The 24,929-nt window shown below is 47.6% G+C and overlaps 1 protein-coding gene across 49 annotated transcripts in view; it reads left to right on the plus strand.

Annotated features, from left to right (window-relative positions):
- The window catches only part of TCF7L2 (transcription factor 7 like 2), a 202,310-nt gene that overhangs the window by 105,338 nt on the left and 72,043 nt on the right, over positions 1-24,929 (plus strand). For 24 of the 49 annotated variants that reach the window (XM_045438923.1, XM_045438921.1, XM_045438926.1 and 21 more), the window contains one exon: positions 21,054-21,197. The exons of 22 other annotated variants lie outside the window; for them this stretch is intronic. In XM_045438923.1, the coding sequence (XP_045294879.1) occupies positions 21,054-21,197 (144 nt within the window). The remainder of the gene's footprint in view (positions 1-21,053; positions 21,198-24,929) is intronic. 3 more of the 49 variants (XM_045438922.1, XM_045438965.1, XM_045438966.1) reach the window with 1 other exon arrangement.

The raw sequence follows: 24,929 nt of genomic DNA on the forward strand, positions 1-24,929 counted from the left end.
TAAATGCACGTGGGTTCTTTTGCCATAAATACGCACACAGACCAAGATTTATTCTAAAGCCCCCTTGTTCCAGCCCTGCCGCTGGTGAAGGTACTACTGTTCCCCGGCCCCCTTCCTTCTCTCCCTGGCAGTGCGGCAGCCGGGGCTTGGAAAATGCGATAATGATGCCATAAGTACCCTAGTGCAAAAGTTGTTTTTTGTTCCAAAACATTGCCAGTTCACGGCATATAAAACTACCACGGATGCTCAGCCAGTTTTTCTTTCCCCCCAAATAAGGCAAGCATTAATGAAGCAGCTGAGGGCCTGGGAAAATATTTTGTCATTCCTTAAAGTGAAATTCCGTCCCCTCTCTCGGCAGGCCCATAGATTTTCAGCTGAAGTGTAATCAGTGTCTAGCCAGAATTTGTGGAGGGGTAGGCTGTGCAATTAAACTTGTTTATTACTGTTGTTCCTTCTAATGACCATTGACCTAAATAACGCCCTGCCTTCACATTCCCCCACATGTTCGTGCCATGAACGGGAGGCTTTGAATGAAGGAGGGAAGGGTAATCCCATTCCACAGAGGGAAAAGTGAAGTCTCGCCAGGTTCCTTGACCTGCCAGTCCTTGAGCGGGAAGTTGGGCCTGGCAGGGCTCTGGCTCCCCAGAGGCTGCAGCCACTCTGGTAACAGCCACTCCTCTGGAGCCCGGTGTAAGGCAGGGTGGGCAGTGTGGCCCGTGTGAATGCCGTCCGTCAGGCGGCAACCTCACGGGTTGGCGGAAGGCCTGTATTTGAACGTGGGGAAAATAGCCTCCTGTTTAGAAGTATGAAATGGAATATCCAAACAGTTGGGAAATCTTTTGGGTGGGGTCGAGGGCAGAGAAGAGGACATTAACTCATCTGTTCTTATAGGTGGAGACTTTATCCCAAATACACACGGCATGCAAAGGAGAGGATACACGTCTTATCTTTTTTTTTTTTTTTTCCCTGAAACTTAAGGGAATTATTTGGGGCTGTACTGTATTTTTGTCTAGCGCATCGTAAGAAGTACTTCCTGTCTCCAAACTCACACGGTATTTGGCTCCCACTTGGCAGTTGTGTGATTTTTTCTTTTTTTTTTTTTTTGTATCGATAGCTTAATATGGAGCCTCAGTTTATTCATCTGTACAGAATGGGGACAGCTGTGGCTTCTGAAGGACAGGACTGTCCTTCAGTTCTAGTGGCTGAGAGCATTGACTTTGGAGATGGGCACGTGTTGGCTTTCTCTCAGACTAGCCAGGTGCCTCTTTGCCGTGTTCTTGGGAAGTTTCCAATCTCCCCGTTTCCTTACGGTAAAGCGAGGAACATCGTAACTATCTCCCTCAGGGGTTGTAGTCGGGAGTGAGAGATGTTGTAAGAGTCAGGTGGTCCGATAAACGCTTTTCAAACACGATGTTGCTTTGCCCAATGTTTAGGAAGGAGGGGATGCTATTAATACTTGGCATGCTTTACAGATGATAAGTCTTTTGCATCCCTGTAAGGCTATGATAATTCTTAGTATTGCGTTTGTGTCAGTGTGTGATGATGGCAAGAAGCTGTCAGAGAAACGCAGGTGTCAAGGGCATGAGTATTACTCTTTGCAAACGCCATGTTTTCTAAATTCTAATATATCATCAGCTGAAAGATCTGCCTTCAATCTAATAACAGATTTTGGGGGAAGAAAGAAACACTGCTGTGTTAATAAATTTATCTACCTGTTATATGCATCTAAATTTCAGAAATAAAACATAGAAATAATGTGAGTCTCAGAAGGGAGGAGCTGTGTCTGGGTGAGTATATAATTTGAGTAAAACCTGTGCTGTTTGGAGCTCTGCATTTCAGAAGGATGCTACGTAAGAAGCTTCCAAACCCACTTTTGATCACGTAAGGGCATAGGATTTTTAAGCTGCATGGAGAGAGTGAAAGCAAACCAGAGTCATTAGACATGACCGGGCCAGATATCAGCACTTCGAAGATCATGCAGACCAATTTTGCAGGATTCTGTTCTGCAATCCTGCAGTCCCAAGTTCTCATGTCCTTTTTGACCGTTAAAGGGAGTTTGCTGGTAGTCTTGATGGGTGACGAGGCTGGGCTGCTGTGCAAAGCTGGCCTCTCCATAAACACACCGTCGAAAGTCTGTCCACATTCCAACCTCTCTGTAGCCCGTCTCTCCGTTGGAAGGAGTCGGGCTGCAGCATGAATGGGAACAATGAGTACAGAAGCTCATCAGAAGGTGATATTTGAGTATTTAATGTACTGCCGTTCTTTTGTATTCTATTGGGAAGAATGGGCACCACACATTAACCTTACTGTAAGCGTGATGCATTTGAACGTACAGGGGAAGAACGGCCCAAAGAATATGCATTTCTGCTCTGAGCGGTTTTGAATAAATCAACATAATAGCCCGTGGTTATTAACATATTATGTGAATTGGACAATGATATATACTTTGAGGACCTTGAACTAAATCCACCAGTTAAGAGCCTGTAGGATGGGCTCCAGAAGGACTGGAGTTCTGGGCGTTGAGGTTGTCATACAAAGAAATGAACTGCAGACCACTGGCAGAGGAATTTTCTGGTAACACTCAGCCCAAAGTAAATTTTTAAATGCTTGGGCTGCAGCACAGAATTGACTAATGTCAGATTAATTGGATCTGGACTTTTAAATGTGGGTCAGTTTGGGTTGGAAGTGATTTTATTATCCACAAACTTCTTTGTACCTCTTTTCCTCCCCAGAAATGCTCTGCTGTAATTTTTCTCTGTTGCCAGGGCTCTCTTCTGAAGCTTCTGAGAAGCAGTATATTTTTCTGTTAGATTTCATAAGAAACAGTGCTAGGTTTTTGATGTAATTATGTTTAGATTTCACAGAAATTTTCAATGTGTTGAAAGTTAAATTCCAGGGCAAAAAGGAACGGTTCCTTGGGCTCAGACCCAGTGAGCCTGGTCTTTTGCGTTAGTCTTGCCAGAAACTTGCCATGTGAATGGCGGGCAGGTCTTAGCGTGTTTAACCTCACGGGTTAAAAAGAAACAATAGCGGTTACGTATGATTTTTCTTGGTCCGTTATAGCCTGGAAACTTAGGCATTCAATGATCTGTGTCCTCTGCTGTGACCAGCAAGTGGAAAATAAAATGGACAGAGCCTCATAATCTTTGAGAACCAGGATTTTCCTAATTGTTTTTCTCTTTTCAATCTCTGGGTACCCTTTAAAAACCTCTTTAACTGGGTACAAGTCTTCCTCCATGACATTTAATATAACTTTATGGACTTCAGTTAAACTCTGAAGTCCCTTTCAGAAAGTTATTATTTTTTTTTTTAAATCTTAAGTGCCTTATTAAACCTGCTGAGGAGGTACAGTCCTGGGAGACCATTTATCACATGTGAAAACAGTCTAGATTTAACTCTCCTTAAAAAAAAGAAAAAGGCTGATGAAGCTTACACCAACTTCCCATTTTGGACATAATGCTCTGACTGAGTAAAACGCGGTAATTTATTTTGTACAAAAAGGTTTTGTATGCCCTTGCTCACTGTTGACAGTTGATGGAGACTTGATTTGTTTAGCTAGAGGTTGGCCCACCTGAACGGTGCTTACCCAGAAGCCCTTGTGAGTGATCCAGGACGTCAGGAGAGGGGTGGGACGTGGGCCTTGGGGACTGTGGGGATGCAGATTGGTCACTGTGAGTCACATGGAGTTTATTATAAGGCTACCCATGGAGTCAAGAGAGAGACACGGACAGCAGTCACCACAAACAGGTGCTGCTGGAGGTCGGTTCTGGAAGGCCTGGAAATGGGGTCTCTTCTGGACCCCTGGCTGTTGGAGGGATCTCAGCAGAAGAGTTGCCTGACATATGGGCCTTCGCCGCTTCTCTTCTCGTCTTCGAGTGCCTGCTCTGGACCTTCCCGCCCGCAGGCCAGCCCTGCTCTGCGGAACCTCCACGTTCTCTTCCACCTTGGCCCATCCACCTCGTAGGTTCCTTCTTTGTATCCCTTTGCCTTTGGCTTCCAGTTCTTTCTGAGTTAGCAGTTAAAAAACCAACAACAACAAAAACCCCAGAAAACAAAACAAACCCCAAAAAACCAAGAACAAGAATTTGGCCCTGCTCACCCTTGTTGGGATGGTGTGTCTGTGCCCGTTGACATCACTGACCACTGCCCAGCCTTGGCTGGCTGTCCTTGGGTACGATGCTGCCTCCGGTCCAGTTAGCAGGGAGGGGCTGTCACGTGGTACAGGGTGGGGTAGACCCCCTTGGAAGTGGTGATGGGTGTGGTAGGCACTACCAATGGCATGTCTGGCTCAGAGGGGGAAGCGTGTCTCTAACAGAAGGCTGTTTCTTTCTGCTTGCCTAAGTCAGAGGAGCCTTCCAGGAGGATGTGCTGGGGGCAGTCCAAACAACTCAACACTCAGGCATTCCTCACAAATAGACTTGGGACGTGCCTAATTAAGTAGACCAGTACGATCTTCTGCGTGCCGAGAGACTGTGTATACAGTTGGGGCTTAGTGTGTTCACCCAGGGCATCTCCTTCCCCTGTTCTCACATCTGCTTGTTAACATTGAGATCTGCAAGGGCTGATGGGTCAACCCGGTTGAGATTCCTTATGGAACCAGTTGTGGAGAATACTAGCGCTTGATGCTTTTTGTGGAGAGGTCCGTTTGCTAATTTCTGACGCCGTGTTCTGAGCATAAATTCTACAGAGATGGTGTGGGTGTGGTGTCTTCCTTGTCTTTTAACATCTGCAGTGTCGAAGCCCCGTGTTCCGTCATCTCTAGCGATAGAGCTGTTGTGGCGGGGTGGGGGCCATATCCACATGCCTGTTGTCACACACAAAGCCACAGGCCTCCAGGAGTCCACATTTAATCATGTTGGTGCTTACGTGGGAGAAGGCACCTTCTGTGTTTGCAGCTGACTTGTTCGAAGGTGCACATGCGTATTTGGAGACAACCTTGTGAAACCTCTAAGGGCCTCCGTGGATGCTCTGGGGCCTTGTTCAGGGCAGAGCATTCTAGTAGGAGCAGTGGCTTGGTATGCTGTAGCAAAACAGACCAACCAAGACTTTGGAGCCAGATAGGCGGGCCGAGGGTTTCGGCCCCATTCCTTAGTACCTGCGTGTTGTAGAAAATTTACTTAATCTGGAATCCTGTCTCCATTTCTTGAAAACCTAAAAAAAATTGGACACCTGCAAGTGTGTCCCTTCTCTCTCTCTCTCTCTCTCTCTCTCTCTCTCCTTGCTGTCTTCTTTTGCTTCTACTGAAGCTCTGGACCTTGGGAAGGTCCAGAGGAAGGGTAGTGTCATGGGCTTTCACCTTCAGCTGAAGGTTGGTGGGACTTTTGCCCCGGATTTACTGAGAACAAGTTCTGGGGCAAGATTCTGGCTTGGGTCTGGTGCTATTTCTGAATCAATGAGGCCAGGAGAGGAGGGCGATCATGTAAGAAGATGGCAGTTCCCACTGGATCGCTTGACTGGATGGTGTTAGAGAGGTCTCTGGGGGAATTTGCAGGAGTCAGTCACTTTTTTAAACCGTTATTAATTAGTAATTGAGTTTTGCACTCAGTGAGTGGTGTGAAATTCTCAGCCCTTTGGTCTCTACTAGATGTTCCTTGTTAATTTTCTTCCTTCCCTTGTTAAGGAGACTGTAAGGGCTAAACTGTGTCGAGCTAAGAACTGGTTACGAACGCCTCCATTTACAGAATCCAGTGTAATTCCGGGTATCTTCCCCGGGCTGTTTGCTCTGGCCCATCTGCTGAATAGGGCAGGGTCTTCTGAGAGGACAGCCCTGCAGGAACAGTTGTGTTGTGTATTTTTAGGACCTGCCATTGCAGATACAGCCTTTCCTGAGTTCCCAAACCTTGGGCTTTTATTTATTTTTTAAGTTGGACAGAGTCTGATATTGAAAGTGAGGGAAGAACGCTGGAAAGAGCAACAGGGTTGAGGTGAAGGTAGCTGCTCATTCTTCTCTCTGAGAAAGATGTGTGTGTTCTGTCGAGTGCCTGCCGTGTCCCCTGTGCTAGACTCTTTACAGGCGCCTTTGAATGGAATCCTCATGACGTTTTAGAGGAGATACTGTTACCTCCCATATGAGGCACCTGAGTCTCAAGCAGGTTCATAACTTACCCAGATTATGTGCCAGGAACCCTCCAGATGGTCTTTGCTCTTAGTCCCCGAGACGGCACTTTATTTTTACGTATTTTTTAAAATGTCTACTTATTTAATTTTGAGAGAGAGAGCGAGCAAATGAGCAGGGGAGGGGCAGAGAGAGAGAGAGGGAGAGAGAGGATCCCAAGCAGGCTCCGCGCTGTCAGCACAGAGCCTGATGCAGGGCTCGAACTCACAGACCGTGAGACCGTGACTTGCGCCGAAGTCAAGAGTCGGATGCTCAACCGACCGAGCCACCCAGGTGCCCCCTGCCCCAAGACCGTATTTGAAGGCGTCTCTCAACAAGGGAAAGCTGAAAGCCCATGTTTGCTACGGCTAACGTGAGAAAACTTTTTTTTTTTTTCCCTATAGCTTTATTGAAATATAATTCACGGACCATCCAGTTCACCCATTAAAGTATCCATGGCTGTCACATATCCAGAATTGTGCAACCATCACTCCACCTCCTGGCCCCCCGTGTCCATTAGCAGTCACTCTCCATTTTCGCCAGTTCCTTCCCGTCCTAGATAGCCCCTCAGGTCTTCTCTGTGTCTGTGGATTTGCCTAGTCTGGGCTTCTCATGTGAATGGAATCCTACGATGTGGGGTCTTTTGTGATTGCTCCTTTCACTTCGAGAAATGGGGAAGCTATTGATGGGAGCTTGTCCAAGCCATCCTCTTCGCACCTTGGTCTACTGGAATTTCATGACCTTTGGCTTCTTCCATGCTGTCTCGTGACCCTGTGTGCCACAAGAAGCCAGACGATAGGAACACCCAAGCGAGCTTTTGAGTACAAATGAGGATGCTGGAATTAGTAGTGGAATGCTTGGTGGGTTAGATGTGGGCCTTGGATGGAACAGACTCCTTCCTTTTAATACCTGGTGGCTCCAGTGCCAGTAGGGAGAGGGCTACCTGCTGCCCGAGGAGGGTTGGGAATGAGGTTCCCTGGCATTCACCGCTAGGGACAAGATCGGCGTTGAAGGTACGCCGGGCAGGAGAAGCTGGAGGGCCTGCCTTTTGTGACGTTTGGGGATGTTAGGGCAGATGTGGAGACTGGTCCCCGGCCCCTTGGTGCCAAAGGACTCCAGGGGAGTTTCAGAAACCTCTCATTTTCCCTTGCCTATTCTCACCCCCGCCCCGGTTTCCTCCCCTGGTTCACACTGCGGATGGGGGAGCCTTTCACCTTTTCCGTCCGGGTGCAGCAGCCGCAAGGAATGTTATCGGTGTTGAGACCGGGCACAGGACCAAACCTTGCTGGTGTCTGAACTGACACCCAAGCGGAGCCCGAAACAGCGGTGCAGGTTATGCGTCAGCTGACGGCCACTGAGCTGGCTGCCTGTCCTGCTGAGGTTGGTCCTCGCCGGCCTGGCTGGGTGATGGTGTAAAAACTGTATCAGGCAGGTCGCACTGGTGTAGATCCACGCAGGCCTGTCACCTCTCCCAAAATGAGTGGGTTCCTGTGGGTCGGGGGGCTGGCCCGGGGGTAAAGTGCTTTGCAAATCACTTGCTTGCTTAGAAGCGAGTTAAATAAAAGGGACCAATACAAATGTTCCTGCTTGGAAAGCTGGCGGTGGAATATGAGAAGTTTTTATTTCATGGCAGGTGACTTGGTGGGGGCTCATGGCTTGGATCTCGCCTTGATCTCTAGCCATCTGTTGTTTCCTGCCTTTTGGGTGGAAAAAGAACAAACAGTGTGCTTCCCTGTATATGTCAGGGTGATGGCGTGGGGGTTGGCACTGGGTCCAGGACCTTTCTGGTGTCGTGGGGGGAAAAATGCAGAGACCAGGGTTCTTGAAGTTTCTTAATAAGTTCAGGTGTTAAGTGCTGAGTGACCAGCTCGGCCCCTGGGCCAGAGTGACTACACTGTTCGTGTCCCCAGAGGTGGACGTAGCCCCTAGGATGCTGGTGACCAGCCGTGTGTCCGTAGGGCAGAGCCAGGTGGCCTGGGTGTGGATGGAAGTGCAAGGCAGCATACGGTCCTGCCCTGTCCACCTGGCAGGGTGTGGGGGGCGGTGTCTCTGTGTCCTTCAAGCAGGCGCCTTTCCAGCCTAGACAGCAAGCTCCCTTACTTACCTCTTGGGGCCTGTAGAGGAAGAACGGTGCTTACTGTCAACCCTGAAAGCCTAGGTTTCGATGTGATCACGAAAACGTTTGGGTTGAAATGGTCACAAGATGTTCTTGACTCTTCCCTTCCGAGCTGCTTCCGGCTCCCGTTTCCATTCTCGCAAGCCTCCCAACCTGTGGGCCCTGGGCATGAGTCACTGAACCAGACTGCCGCCCATCCCGCTGGCCTGGATGGCTCGGGGCGGGAGCTGCTGGCACGACATCCAGAAAACAAACCACACCCCAGGAATGAGGATGCACTTGTAGCATTTCTGTGCTCTGGACCAGAGGCACCGGGGGCTCACGACGGGCCTGGGGCTCGTGCCCCTGCATCCAGTGCTGCTCTTGGCTCTCGTGTCCCATCGCTGGTGAGCTGGCCGGTGCTGGTCAGCAGGGGAGTACTTACCCGTGGCATTAAGAGGATGGTCAGTTTGACTAATCCCTCAAAGGTCAGCGAGGGTGTTGATGATAGCGCCTCTCTCTTCCCTGAGCACAAAATGCGACCTTGTTCTGCTTAATGCAGAACATTCTAGATTGATAAATTAAACTTGGGCTTCAGTTTTTATTTTACAGTTCGGAATTCTTTCATTAAGGAGATGAGAGGTAAAAATGTCATTGTTTTGCCAGCTGGCTACCAACAGACTCCTCGCACTCTGGAAAGGGATTAGCTTGAGTTTTCTTGAGGGACTGGCTTATTTATTATAGATCAGCAGATTACTAAAGCTCTGTGATTCTAAAGAGATCTAAACACAACTGGAACCCCTTCTCTCCACCTTGAGGCATGCACCGATCTTTCTAGCACTGTCCCTTCATACGTTTGTAAATGACAGCGTTAGGGACAGTATTAAAATCGTTGCAGGGTTCCCGGGACCTTGGACATAGCTGAAGGCGACACGCTGGTCACTGAGGGGCTCACGGGCACATTTGCATCACCATATTTTTCGGCATTTCCCGATGGCTGTTGGAGGATTCGGATTAGGGTTGGATGATTTTGCTGTTCCTGCTACGGTGATCTGGGTACTTTTTGAGGCGAGAGCGTCTGCGTCAGTCCATGCCGGAGGAATACTTTCAGGCCAGTTACCTGTAGCTCATCGGTTCTCAGCTGGGGTGATTTTGCTCTTCAGGAGACCTTTGACAATGTCTGGATGCATTTTTGGTTGTCACAGCTGGGAAGGGGATGCTACTGTCACCTAGTGGGTAGTAGGGAGGTTGCTAGGGTAGCCCCCACCACAAAGGATGATCAAATATCAGCAGTGCTGAGGTTGAGAAATCCTGCTTTAACGTCAGGGTTTATCGAGCAGCCTCCCTCCTGAAACGAAAGCACAGGCTCAGGTATGGGAAAGCATATTTGAAAACAAGTGACATACCAATCTGCAGGTCTACATGGTAGGTTAATCTGTTTTTTGTTGTTTCTGTTTTTTGCCAGTTGTTGTATGTACTTAAAAATATCTTGGTGGTTTATTAGAGTAGCTAAAAAAAAAAAACGTTACAACTATATGAACATGATGATCTAAAAACTGGTAGCTTCTCAGGCTTCAAAAAGGCCTGTGACACAGAGAATAGCCCCTTGAGCCGTGTTTTGTTTGCCGTGGTCCCGCAGTGGGTTCGTTTAGATCTACCTGGTCAGCGGAAGAGAAAGCGTGTGAAGTCAGTCCATTTGCATTTCTCGAAACCCTAGAAACCCTAGTCTTCCGCTCCTGTAATCATCTTTTGTTTTTTCCAAGTGAGAGACCCAAAACAAATCATCCTGCTCTTCCTAGCGTACTTAAAAGTTTTTGTTTGTCTGCCTTTCAAGGTGTAGCGCCAGATTACGTTCTAGAATTCCCATTTTGCTTTCTAAATCCTGTTCTTACAAGGAACCGTCTATTGACAACGCATCATAAATTTTTCGTGGCTCCTCCGTGACATTTCTGGGGAAGTAAATGAAAGGTGTAAATTAAGAAAAGCAAGTGTTTGTGGTTCCCACTTTAACCTTCTGTTATGTTAAATGGCTTTGTTGAAGAGGGCTGTCACTGTTCTTGAAAACTTGGGAAAATCCACAACAAGCTGTGCCATTAGTTGCCTTTGGGAGCACAGGATGTTTGATGTGAAAATTATATGGCCACATCTAATTGGGTGTATTTTCACCCCACCGGATATCAACTCAAGAAATGACTCTTCCCCCTCCCCTGCTTTTTGAGCTAAATTGTTTAACCTGAATTTCATGCTACTGAGAAAATTGCATTCCAGTAATGCAGGTGCCATTTTCCAATGTCTTTTGTTTAGTAGCATGTGTGTATGACGCAACCGTATAAATTTCTAGACGTCCGGCAAGAGCTGGTTATCAATCCCTCCCTGATTTGGGGGACGATAAGGCCTATGACCCCACCCTTTCCCTCCCGAATTTACACTCCTCCCTGTGCCCTGTGGAAACCTAGCCAGCCAGTGGAAAGAAAATAGAAGCTCTCTGGACCTCTGCTTCCTGTAAAATGGGAATAATAATTCTTATCCTGCCTGTTTCCCAGAGTTGTGCGTTTGTTTCAAACGAAGTGTGCTCAGAATTCAAATAAAAAGCGGTTAGAGATAAGATCATGGCAATTATGCCAATGGAAACATCAGAATTTTTTTTTTTAATTTTTTAAACGTTTATTTATTATTTTTGAGACAGAAAGAGACAGAGCATGAACGGGGGAGGGTCAGAGAAAGAGGGAGACACAGAATCCGAAACAGGCTCCAGGCTCTGAGCGGTCAGCATAGAGCCTGACGCGGGGCTCGAACTCACGGACCGCGAGATCATGACCTGAGCTGAAGTCGGATGCTTAACCGACTGAGCCACCCAGGCGCCCCCAGAATTTTTTTTTTTTTTAAATTACAGTTCACTCGTTTAAAGTGTACAATTTGATGGTTTTGGGTGTATGTGCAGTTTTCCGACCTTCGCCACCGTTTTAGGACATTTTCGTCCTCCCCAAAAGAAACTCTGTATTTTTATTTTGTTTTTTGTTTTTGTTTGATTTTATTTATTTTTGAGAGGGAGACAGAGGATGAGCGAGGGAGGGGCAGAGAGAGAGGGAGACACAGAATCTGAAGCAGGCTCCAGGCTCTGAGCTGTCAGCACAGAGCTGGATGCGAGGCTTGAACTCATGAACCACGAGATCGTGACCTGAGCCGAAGTCAGACGCTCAACCCACTGAGCCCATCAGGTGCCCCAGAAACTCCACACCCATAAGATTGTACAGTATGTGGTCCTCTGTGATTGGCTTCTTTCACTTGGCATGTTTTCAAGATTCATCTACGTTGTGGCATCTATCAGTATTTCATTACTTTTTTATAGTCAAATAATATTCCATCCGGTGGATGGGTCACATTGTGTTGATCTACTCATCAGCTGATGGTAAACTTCAGAATTTTAAAAATAGAAGCTAGACCGTATTTGCTTTAATTTGCAAAATTATCCCCCCCCCCCCCCCACTTTTTTGGGGAAGTGCTCTTATGCTGAATACTGTTACAGGGCACAGATTTCCAAGTCTGTGGGTGGTCTTCATAGTTGAGCAAATACTAATAACCTCAACAGATTCTACCTGGAACCAAATAATTGGGTGAACATGACCGAACAGTTGTGGTCCCTCTGAAGCGCAAGGCTTTTCATCTGTTAAAGTAGTAACTATTGCTAGTGACTTTTTCTGTGGGTTGGCTAAGGATTAAGACATTATCTCCAGTGACTCAGGCACGTCCCTGATGGTACTATCTATCTCCTTTGTCTTCATTTTCTCCTCTGGTGCTAATCGCGCAAGTAGCATCCAAAAGATTGTGATCAGGTGAGGTTATTTCCAGCCTGGGGAGTCTTTTTTTGCTCTGTATGCGGTTTGCTTGTTTGTTCATGTTTTGGTTGTTGGTTTTACCTGTTGTAAATATTCAGAGGCCCAGGTACGTTGACATGCTGGAGAGAGGAAAATACACTTTGTCCAGGTTTGACACGCTGGCTGCCTGTCTGTGCTGTGGCTTGGTGTGGTGGAGGGCAGAGTCTCTGTGCTCAGGGTGCAAAACCCAGCCGGGGTCAGCTGCCTTGTAACCACTTCTGATTACTAGCCTCCACGACTGTTTTGGGCATTAATGTCCCTTACGTACTCCGAGGAGAAACTCTTCAAGGAAAATGTGATTTTTTTTTTTTCCCTTTTCTTTATTGGCTGAGCAGGTTGGACCTAGGAAGATGAGTTTTGCTTTAAGAAGCAGGGCACCCTTAATGGTCTTTGAGAGAACCCTGAAAATTAGGTGTTTTTTCAGAGCCATCTAAATGACACTCTGTGGTTGTTATTCTGGGCTCTATACGTTAGGAGGTGGGTCCGTTCATTTGTGTTGGGAAGAAACAGGAATAAGATGGTTTGACTCCTCCAGTCCACGTGTTGACTGTCTCTGTTACCTTACACACACACACACACACACACACACACACACAAATACACATATTTAGAATTTTTTCCTCTCTCAAGTTTCTCTCTCTCTCTCTCTTTTTTTGAGAGAGAGGGAGGGAGGAGTAGAGAGAGGGAGACAGAGGATCTGAAGGCGACTCTGCTGACAGCAAAGAGCCCGATGCAGGGCTTGAACTCATGAACTGCGCGATCATGACCTGAGCTGAAGTCGGACGCATAACTGAACCAACCAGGCGCCCCTCTCGAGGTTCTCTTTAACCTGACTTGTACTAACACAAGCAGCTGACCAGGCAAGGTCCACTTTGAGAAAAACAATTCTGCCTTGTGCCACATCACCACCGCCCTTAGACCCACTGTGGTTGCCCCAGGCTTGTGCCCGATGACAACAGTGGTGGCCTCTTAAGTTATCTTACAATAGCGTGATTCTTTCTGGGGATGACAGAAAGGGGCCGGTGTCATTTTGGAACCAGGGATGCTAGCGAATGGAGCTGGCCAGCCTTTCCCCAAATTGTCGAGTACCTTTCCTCATTCTGAATGAGATGGCGTCTGGATCCGTCCTGCCTATAGGAATCTGTTGCTTTTGAATATTTATATCCTCCCATCCTTCCAATGTGATCCCTCCTCTCATAATATTTGGGGAGAATTTTTTTTTTTTTTTTTACCAAACTATGTCAATGTAACAAATTTTTGTGCAATTAGTACAGTGCATTTCAACCGAAATGGTTTGCTTTCATAAATACTGAGAAGGTTTAAATAACGTTTTCTCATAAATCCGCCCTCGTTTACAGTTACTCAGTTACTGCACCCTCCAGAGTTTGATGTTGTCAGGAAACATATTAGCAGAAAATAGTATGGTATCTAATGCTAATAATTGGTTAGTGGAAATGAGAAAAGAAGAAATGTAATTGGGGCTCCTGTGGCTAACAAGAGGTGAATTATGAAACATTTCCAGGGGAGATTCCAGGGCTGTTCTAGAAACCTGTTATTTGCATTTTAAAACATTTGGGCTCCACTGAGAGGGGAGGGGGATGCTGTTTACCAACACTGCTTTCTTTTGCAGAGTGAAGCACTCCAAATTGCAGGAGTGGGAGCTAGATCCCCAGGCACACCCAGCCCCTGTAGGAGCTCTGCTGGTTTTTAAGGAGAGGATTGGCTGGTAGACGCTCCAAGTGCTAGCCAGCGCCCCGCCCCCTGCCTCCTGGAGTTTGCGCAGTGCTGCTCACGACGCAAGGTGGCCCGATAGGGACCCGCATGCCTGCCCAAAGGCTAGTCTGGGACAAGGAACCTCCCTTTAGCAGGAATCTCATCAAAGGCACATCATTAGATACCCTCTATTAGCCGGATTCACACAGCTTTCTGCAGCCTGTGGTTGTTGGACGCCCGCTTCTGCCTCCAGCTCTTCCCTCGTAGTCGTTGCTGGGCGAGGTGGACGGGCTGATAGTTTACGCCTGCCCTTGTGGATCAACTCCCGTTCTCTCGAAGTTAATTGCTGAGCATGGTTTTTCTTGAGCTCATCGGCATTTTGTCTGTCTGGAGAGATTGCACGTTTAGGGGCAGGGGCTCTCAGATCCATATGCGGGTCACGGCTACGCAGCCTGGTTGCAGGGAGAAGCTTCCCTTGCCATGTGCTGAGGTCAGCGCGGAACCTCGTCACTGCCTGAGGAGGCAGATGGGAGGGATGTACTGGCACTCCGCTTGTGTCTGGCTTTCCAAGGAATTAGGATGGCCTCAGAAAAGACTTCACGGAGTGTTCCAGCGACATCCGTTAGAACTTCATTCATTTTTTTGCGTGCCTTGGCTAATTTACCAATATTAAGGTTAGCCATTTGGAGTTATTACCTTACGTCCCAGTAGAGCCTGGACCTTTACTTAAAAAAAAAGCTCATTTAGGGGGCGTGTGGGTGGCTCCGTCAGTTAAGTGTCCTGACTTCAGCTCAGGTCATGATCTCGTGGTTCGTGGGTTCGAGCCCCATGTTGGGCTCTGTGCTGACAGCTCAGGGCCTGGAGCCTGCTTCGGATCCTGGGTGTGTCTCTGTCTCTTTACCCCTCCCCCGCTCACATTCTGTCTCTCAAAAATGAATAAATGTTAAAAAAAGATTGAAAAAAAAAAAGCTCATTTAGTGTTCATACCAGCTGAAAAGTAAAAGTATCTCTTGTTCAGAATTACCCAAGTAAGTTATTTTTACTTTATCCTAAACTCTTTAATAAACTTTTTTTTTTATTTTTAGTTTTGTCAAGGTTTATTTATTTTTGAGAGAAAAAGAGACAGAGAGCAAGGGGGGGAGGGGCAGAGAGCGAGGAGAAGAGAGGGACACAGAATTTGAAGCAGTTTAATAAACTATTTTATACGCACTTTCCCTTTGTTGTTTATGATACTGTAATGAAAACTATATATGTTTTATTTCCAGCTTCTCAACATTTGTTATTTTGAAGTATTTTTTTTTCTCCCAGGAAACAAAGCAGGTTGGCAACATTTTCTTTTAACCAATAAGCATCTTTTGAAATGACGCTTCAAACCCCATTCATGATACCATATCCCTAAAATATTTTTCTGGGCCATGTGAAGCTTTTATCTCGTAAAAGAAAGCTTTCCTGCCCACGTGTCGCCTTTTCTCCTTGGATATAACTTTCTTCAGCAACTCTCCCCTTGTTATATAAGGGCCATGTCCAGAAATTGAGGCACATTGGATTTGTACTTAGAGCCAATTGAGCACCTCGTGAGTTCCCCTCCTCTGTGTTCTGCTAGCCCTGCAGAATTGGAGCTTTTGTGGGTGGTGGGCAGGGCCCTTAGAAGGTACCCTCAAGTGACGTGACAAACCGGCCCTCACAAATGCAGGGCGCACAGCCAGGTAGGTGGCAGTGACTCCGAGGCCCTGCATCTGTTTCTGTGCTGAGGTTGACAAGAGGTGACCTGTGCTGTGTACAAGGGCGAGTGTAGGGATGCACTTGACACGGGTTTCTTCTGGGTCCATCCTGTTGTGCCTTCCATTTGGATCCTGGTCTTTCTCACTACATTGTGGTCCCTGAGGGCCAAGGCTGACTTCATTCATTCTATCCCTTGAATCTAGAGACGGTGATCATGTTTTGCCCCATGCCACCTCCAAGCAGGATGGCTCAGGGTCACTGACAATGGCACGGGAAGAAGGAGTCTCAGTACGTGAGCTGTCCACTAGCCATTCCCGGCCATGGGCCATGGGCTTCCATATTCAATGCCATCCTCCTACGTGTGCGTGCACGCGGGTCTACGCACATGTGCCCACACATATGCACCTGTAGACTCTCACACTTCGTCACTCACACACACTCACAGTTTTGGAACATAATCATGAACATCAGACGTTACTTTCCACCTGCCACGTCAGCGACAGTGTCGTGGTTTGGCTTTACCATTTAATGACAAAAATGGTAGCTTGTTTGTAGCTCTGATTACAGTTTTCTTTGCGTCTGTGTTAAGTTGGTTGACAACGTATTTCAAATGTAATTAGTCCCCACCAGAGTTACCTCACCTTCAAGAGGTGAGAATTATTGATGGAGGTTAAAGCTAGAACAGCGTGACCCGTGCAGCCCTGAACTCTTTCCAAGGTCACAAATGTGTATGTGGGCTTTACTTACCGGGTCGGACGGTTGGATAGGTGGCTGCTGTGGCTTATTTGCTTTCTGGCGTCCTTGTTTGTATGCATGTGTGTATATGTGAATACGTGATAAAGAGATATGAGGATTTTACCCTCTTAGCAATTAAAAAAAAATTGTCATTTTGCTAGTTTGCTTTAATGGAATGGCTCTTGCCAGTGCTTTTCTCGCAAATGGATTTCTTACTCCTCCAAGGATGCTGCAGTTTCAAAATACGATTCTTCCGTGTTCTCTATAGAACCCTCAACTCCTAGTTTTTAAAGTCTCGGTTTTGCTTTGTTCTTCTCTGTATAGTCCTGGGTAGGTCCTTTTATGTCTAGACGTAGAGATTTAAAATAAAATCGTGAAAGAAATTGATTACATGATTTCTAAGACCCATTTCGTTGGGTCTTAGAAATTCACAATTCTGGTTTCTTTTAGAGACCCACAAATAATCCTTTCCCTCTTGCTTGGGGGGAGAAAACACATAAAAAAATACAACCCAAATATATTAGGGTGATACAGAACTGATAGGATGTGCGTGCGTGCGTGCATGTGTGTGTGTGTGCATGTGCGTGTGTGTGTGTGTATAAGGAGATTTATTGTAAGGCTGACGCGATTATGAAGATAGGCAAGTCCCAAGATCTGCAGTAGGCAAGCTGGAGACATGGGGGAGCTTGTGATGTAGTGTAGTCTGCTTTTGAAGGCCCGGGAACCAAGAGAGCTGATGGTGTAGTTCATGTCCAAAGGCTGGCAGGCTTGAGACCCTGGAAGAGCCAAGGTTGCGGTTTGAGTCTGAAGGCAGAGAAAACCAATGCTCCATTTGAAGGCAGCCAGGCTAGAAGGAGGAGTTCCTCCTTCTTTGGGGGGGAGAATCAGCCTTTTGTTATTCGGGCCTTCAACTGATTAGATGAGGCCCACCCCCATTATTACGGAGGGCATCGGTTTTATTTAGTCTGTCAGTTTTCATGTTGAACTTGTCCCAAACCCCAGAAACACTCAGAATAACGTTTGACCAAATATCTGGGCACCCCATGGCATAGTCAGGTCAATACATAAAATTAACCATCACATCAAACTTTTCTTCAACGTTTTATTTTTTTATTTTTTTTATTTTTTTATTTTTTTTGGGACAGAGAGAGACAGAGCATGAACGGGGGAGGGGCAGAGAGAGAGGGAGACACAGAATCGGAAACAGGCTCCAGGCTCTGAGCCATCAGCCCAGAGCCCGACGCGGGGCTCGAACTCACGGACCGCGAGATCGTGACCTGGCTGAAGTCGGACGCTTAACCGACTGCGCCACCCAGGCGCCCCACATCAAACTTTTCTGAGACAGAATTTAAAACTTCTGGTTTTTTCTTTCTAAGAGGTGGGCTCACAATTCTCCCAACAGCCAGTAGCAGCTGTTCGCCATATTGGATCTGAATAACATTATTTCATGCAAAATCTTCATCTCTGGAGGCTTTCATATTTTTTCGGGTTTTTGTTTTTTAAATGCTTTTCAACTCCTCCTTTCCTTTTTATTTTTTCTGGCAAAGCAAATCGTACTTTCTAGCTCATTGGGTTCCATTCTGCTGCATTAATATTTAAATATTGCCCAACCACTTGTGGAAGGAGCTATAAGCTCACAAAGAGACAAAATAGTAGAATACACAAATGCCACCACAACTTTTTTGGTGACACATCTTGATGCTTGATCCGTGTGGCCGTGGCCCAGAACTGGTCAGCACCCCATGTCATCAGGTGCTGAGTCACCAGTGAAATTGAAACCCGCCATCCGCTCCGTCTGCCTTCTCTCTTAACATGCCACAGCTTCGTACCTTCACCTTCTCCAGACGAAATGTGTCTTTCGAAATCGTCTGTCACAAATAGGCGGTGCCTCTGGAGAAGGGAGGCCGATCTGGTGCTGTTAAGTGTTCATGGCTCCTGCTTGCTGGAGACCACATCTTAGGGCAGTGTAGCCAGTGACATCGGAGGCACCAGAGGAGCAGGGGGGCTCTCTCTCCAAACCCAATCCAAACTGACCTGAGCAAAATAAGTGTATTGACCCCAAACTCCTAGCAGAGAAGTACACGGGTGGCATGCATCAGGCATGGCTGGATCCAGGGGCCCCCATTTACTAGGACACCATTTCTGTCCTTGGCTCTGGGTTGATGTCACCTAAGGAAGACAGGTTGAAGTCCAGAGAGATCTTATCGTCTGAACCAGTGGCTGTGGACAGGGATGTGATGTGTTGAGTGCAGTTGGACTGAGGGGTCCACATGGCTTGAGAGTTGGGGTTGTACCTCCTAAGTGATTCAAGGTACTGGTACCAGGAAAAGCACGAATGGATGCGGAGCATAAAACTCAGTGGATGCCTGCTTTCTAATCTTCAGGATCCGTTGATGAGTTATATACTTATTAAGGGGAGATTCGGCTACAGTTCCTTCTCAGTACAAAATGATTTTGTAGTTGTATATACATTTGAGTTTGTGTAGAAGCCATCTTTTTTATCCTCCAAAATTTGAAGTGGCTTAGAAGACTTTACGTTATACCAAAAGATTGGAAATGAACATTTAAAGAAATGAGAAAAAAAGAAAAGCAGGGTACGCCCAGAAGACAAGAAGGGAATAAGGATAATTTTACACATTTCGAAGCTAGGAGCTCCTACAGAATTGGTTGAAATGACCTGCAGATTTGGCTCTGAGGTTCCCAGGAATGGCAGATCTGGGTTTTAGATGGAGGGGTGTGCGTGTAAGTGTGTGTGTGTGTGTGTGTGTGTGTGTGTGTGTGTGTGTGTGTAAGTAACATATCCGCATAAGCCACAGGCCCCTGTGGGAGTATAGACCCGAGGAAAGGCCATGGGAAGACAATAAAGATGCCGTGGTCTATGGTAACCTTAGATACATTTCTTTCCCAAACTCCTCTGGGACACTTGCCCTTGGGGGCCTTGCCTCTTTGCTCTCAGCACCTTGTTAGAAAACAGAGTGAGCAGACAGGGATTTCAACCCTCATATTGCTGGGTTCCTTCCAGGAACAGTTGGAGGGTTAAACCATGTCACCTCTGATGGGAGACAGTAAGGTGAGTCACCGCTGTGACAAGGCAGAATGAGATTACCTTAGTTGTAAAGCTGGGCCGATCTTGAAAATGGACTCCTGCTTGCCTAATGACTCACATTTCTGTTTACAAATGAGCGCTGTGTGGGGAAGTGCAGAGTGGGGCGTTCTGTTTCCAAGACGGAGACCAGAGACCTCCAGGCATGGGCAACCAGGGCTACCTCTGGGAGATTGGGCTGCCCTTTCTGGGGGGCAGACCTCAGGGCTTCCGGCAATGGTGGCTTTCCGAGACCAGACACCGGGACAGCTGCAGCCAGCTAGGACCCTGGAGTATCACCAGCTTGCAGGCCATGTGACCCCTTCCCATTTGGGGAGTTCATGTGGCTTTTGGATGGTTTTAATCCTCCTGGACACCCTCCCCCCCCGCCCCACCCCCACCCTGCTGCCACTGTGGGAGGACCAGGTAATATGGTAGCCATGTAAATTGTTCTGGAAATACAGTTGCTGTTTATAGAATTCGTCCTTTATTTCCATCGACTTGCTGTCTCCCAGAGTCTTTAGCATCCATTATGCTCATTCTGCTGCTATTTGATGAAATCAGAACATAAGATATTGGGTTTTGTGCTCAGTTCAGTCTCAAGCTCTTAGTCCTGAATTCTGTTATTCAGGATTAAGAAGGGTGAAGAATTTATTTATGGCACTTTTTTTTTCTTCATATAAACCCTTTTAAAGACTGGAGTAGAGAAGTCATCACATGCATACAAAGGGCATAGACATTTTCTTTTTTAAAAGGCAATCAGAATGATATTTCTCTGTTGTGAAATAGCCCTTTTGGACCCCAGGTCTCTTTATGCCCCCTAAAATCTCTACCCCATTTATAGAGTAACAGGGAATGTCTGGACAGGCAAACGAGTCCACACAGCAGCACCGTGAGTCGACCGAGACCTGGTCCCTATTCCCCTTCCGCCAGTTACTAGCTGTGTGACCTTGGGCATGCTCCTTAACGTCTCTGAGTCAGTTTCCTCCTCTGTAAAATGGGCATGACAATACCTACCTCACAGGGTGGTTGTGAGGAGTTGAGGAACAGCGTGCACATTCCTGTCTAAAGCCCCCGACAGGGTCAGCAGTCAAGGAAGCAGCTGTCATGATAGGCTCCAGCCGGGCTGAAATTGAGTACAGCACCTGCTTCTTGAGCATGCATACCTGTGTGCTGCCGGATCTTTTCGAGGGGTCCAGAGATGTAAACGTAGTTGCCTCTCCAAAATCGTAGTCCGGCAGAGGAGAAGGTGACTAGACAGATCCCCAGATAGCCCTAGGTTAGTATTGGGTGGAACCGTATGTGATTGCATTTTTGTAGGGTAGAACTATCAGCAGTATCACTTGGTTAAATTAATAGAAGATTCAGTAAGGTAAGTTGACAGAGAGAGAGAGAGAGAGAGAGAGAGAGAGAGAGAGAGAGAGGGAAAATGCTGGCCAGCTGGCTCAGAGCAAGGAGCAGCCGTGTCCACTGGGGGAAGGATGGGCAGAGGTGGGGACAGTGGGAAGGGATGTAACAGAAAGGTTGCATGAAGGAGGCTGTATTTAAGATGTTGCTACAGGGGGCCCCAAGCTGGAAGGCAGGGAGGTGGAAGAGTCCTGGGGTCGCATCGGGAACCATGCTCGGAGTTTGTAGAGAAGCGTGGGTTAGGGAAGAAAGGCTGGGGGCCATGAATGCCTTGGTGACCGCGTCCCCCTCCCTCCCAAGCCTCACTCTGTTCCCCTTTCTTCCTGGCAGCAGTGCCCCCTCCCTTGCTGCACTCAGGGACATGACTGTCAGCACCTCTACCCCCCCTCAGACTTCACTGTCAGCACTCAAGTCTTCAGGGACATGAAAAGGAGCCACTCCCTACAAAAGGTTGGGGAGCCCTGGTGTTTGGAGGTAGGTCTCGGAGCAGAATGACGGTATGAGATGAGCTAGCTCTGAAATGCAACCGCCCGTCCAAAGTTCACCCCGCGTTAGGGCAGGCTGCACCCACCGTGACCCCTACATTCCCTCCGGGTTGCCGTCACATCATCGGGTGCCGTGATGTCTGGGTGTTCTGATCACCGATAGGTTTATCATAGCCATAAGAATGCTAGTTTGCGAGGAGAGGGTGGAGGGTGGCGCACCCGTGAACCCAAGGTGCCTGGCTCCCCGTAAAGGCTGCATGGTCCAGGGTCATGTGGAGCTTCCGTGAGAATGATGTTACCCCATTAGACTTGACCCCCCAGGAAATAATTTCCTGGGACGTTTCACAGCTCCCAGGGGAAGAGAAGTTACTCCCTCGACTTTGCCTTTGTTATTAGTTATTTAGAACTTAAGGATTTTCTTGTAGAATTCAGGGCGCTGAGAAATGCTCAGTCCTCTGCAGCGAGTGATACCTTCCTGAGGCAGCTGTGAATGGCTTTCCTCGCAGCCGCGCTTGTCCAAGGACAGGAAGCATTGTTAATTTCTTTTAAATAATTCAATACTATGTCAATACCCCATATTGCTCCGTGCTTGGGAGTGACAGTTCCCTTCAAATTAGTAGTCTCAAAGCATAAAGACCATGTAGAACATGCTTTCGTTCTCAGAAAAGCAGAAGTCAATGCAGATAAAAAAATTTTAAGTAACTCTTGAGACCTGAATGGCAAATGATTTTGTATTAATGCTAGGTTTTGTTTTGTTTTGTTTTGTTTAAGAAAAGTGAATATTTAAGAGCCAATTAGTGAAACGTCTATCTTTTAAAAAACAGTTACAGCACACCTACTATGTGCTGGGGGCTGTGCTGGGCGCTGGGACTCCGGGGACAGGGAACAGGCCTAGGCGTAGAGTAATATGTAACACGGGTACACACGTCTTGCCTTCAGCGAGAGAAAAGGTGTACTCGTTCATCCTCACCAGCTTGTTTTCATGTAAGAAGTAGTAGGCAGCCCTTTAAGAGAACTGAAAACATGTGGAGAAACATAGAGAAGAAAATGTGCACACCCACCGTCTTTTTACCCATTTATAATCCCTTAATATTTGCCTGTGTTTCTTCCCCGTCATCCCTGTGTCGAAACTTTAAAAGTGTTCCACAGGATTGGAATCATACTTTGTTTACGCTTTTGTATCTTCTTCCCACTTGAGGCGACACCGAGGGTGCTTCCGTGCACCGCAACGTGTCCTGACTCTGGTTAGTAACTCGGTGTGTTAGTGTCCAGTGAAAATCTTCCTATGTGATGGCCCCCGCTTTGGCCAGATGTAAACAAAACTGAAGATGTTCCTGGTCTCTTTGGAAACGCCCTCTTCTCCACCCACGATGGTGCCTGCACTCCAATTTCCTGGGCCGGTGACCACGTAAGGCCCGTGTTCTTTACTGGGTCTGGGTGTGACAGGACAGGGAGGCCTCCCTCTGTGTGCACCAGCCCATGGCCTGAGCGAAGCCTTTTCTCAGCAGCCCCTCCCTGGCCCAGGTTTTAACAAGTGCAGCCGGCTGTCCATTCTGACCCTGCAGGATAAGGCCACACACCGCACGTATAGTTATTCCTGCCCCCGCGGCCTGGCAAATGGTAACTCATTAATCTTTGGTCAGAGTTACGAGGCAGATAAAGGAGAACTAGGCACCCATTTTGAGTATGAGGAAAATGAAACAGAAAGACTGGGTTTCTTCCTTATAACTCGAGATCTCTGAGGCCAGCGACTGCGTTCATGTCTCCGCTTTGCCCTCAGGACACAGAAACCTCTTCTGGGGGAAGCCCTGATATGCCCCGCTTCCAGCATTGGGTCTAAATCCCTAAATCGGGAATAGGCCAGACACGCAGACGCCCCCTCATGGGCTGTGGGGACTTGGGCAAGTCACGTAGCTGCTCTGTGCCTCAGTTTCTCTGCCAGTGAAGGGGGGGGGGGTCACACAGGGGCTGCTGTGAGCATCCAGTGAGCGGAAGCGTACAAAGTGGGGCTTGGCCAGAGTTGCTGGCGACCAGCACAAACACTCGGCAAGGTTCTAGGAGTAAGTGTGTCCATGCGATGGGCTTGCTTTGCTGTGGACGTTTTCACGGCAGCTACTTAGGTATTATTTACAGTGCTTACTACTTCAGGATTTGCAGTGGGATAGAGAAATCCCAGCGTGGCTGTGCTCCAGGTGGCTCTGGGTTAGCACAGCAGAACCCACGCCAGAGTAGAGTCAGAAGTAGGGGGCGCCTGGGTGGCTTAGTCGGTTAAGCATCTGACTTTGGCTCAGGTCATGACCTCATGGTTCATGAGTTCGGGCCCGCTTCTGATGAGTCCCGCTTCTCTCTCTCTCTCTCTCTCTCTCTCCCTTGTGGGATTCTCTCTCCCCCCTCTCTCTGCCCTAGCTCACGTGTGTCCTCTCTCTCTCATAGGATTGAGTCCAGCCTTCCCTCACCTCTGTTGGCAAGGGGCTTCACCCCACTGTGACACGCTCCGTGTGTCTGTAAAAGGGGATGGGGGTGGCAGACCAGCCTCGCCTGCTTCGCCAGGGGCAGCTACCAGGATCCCTGGAAGTACTGATCAGAGTGAGATGCAACACAGCGCCCCCTATGGGCCCGGCGCTTCCTGTAAGCACTGAGCTTCCAGTAACCTAGGACCCGCCGACAACCCTGAGAGGGAGATGCTGTGATCCCCTTTTGCAAGTGAGCCACAGGGAAGTATAGCAACTGCTGAGGAGCACACGGCCCAGGGGCGTAGCCTTAAAACTGCTGTTAAATGGGGACCATGGCAACGGCACACGGTTCAGGGGAGGATACCAACCATCCTCCACTTGCTAACGAAGATGTGTTGGGTACTATTCAACACTCTCCCCTCTCAGGGGCTGGGAGGAAGCTTTTGATTCAGGACATTCACAGTCACATCGGGTGACTTTGTGGCATTCACCAGTGCCACACGCAGGATACTTTGTACCCCAGCCATACTTAACTTCCGTTGTCCCTTCCCTGTCTTTTCTTACAAGGCGGCTGGAGTCTATCCCTTGAGCCCTCCCCTCCAGAGAATTAAAGTTGGTAGACCAACTGAGTAATTATGACTAAGAAAATCAATATTCACCTGGGCCGGCATGAGTCACTTCTTTCTAGTTAGCTATTCACATACACAGTCATTACATTGGGGCTATTAACATGTCTCATAGTGACCATAATAGGGCGGGACCCATGGCATAAGTGCGTTCAGATAAGAAAGAGTGTTTTTTCCCGTAATTGCTAAGTTAATGCTGTTTTCACGGAAATGCTGGCAAGCAACCTTTTAAAAAGTTCTTTGTCTGAATCCTTCCCTTATTCCCTGCTTCCCCCTTTTCGGGGGTCGTGTAAATTTTTCCTGATCAGTGGTTGGATTAACAAGATGGCAAACGCTGTCCCTTTTGGTGTTTTGGGTAACCTACCTTTTTGCTAGTGTGGAGGCTATTTTTATTTCATATTTAAGGATATGGGAGGGAGGGAGTGTGTGTGTGAGTGTGTGTGTGTGTGTGTGTGCGCGCGCGCGCGTGTATTCAGGGGGGCACATTATTGTCGGTGCTCGTTAAATCTCTCAATTTACACATTTAACAAAAAAAAAGACGTCTGCTAACTTTGCAAAGCTAGTCACATAGACAGGGAGTGAACCATTTTGGCGAGGAGGAAATGAAACTTTTCTTAGGTTTATTAGACCACATCCTATAAA

Source organism: Leopardus geoffroyi, chromosome D2 (assembly GCF_018350155.1).
Source record: "Leopardus geoffroyi isolate Oge1 chromosome D2, O.geoffroyi_Oge1_pat1.0, whole genome shotgun sequence".
NCBI lineage: Eukaryota > Metazoa > Chordata > Mammalia > Carnivora > Felidae > Leopardus > Leopardus geoffroyi.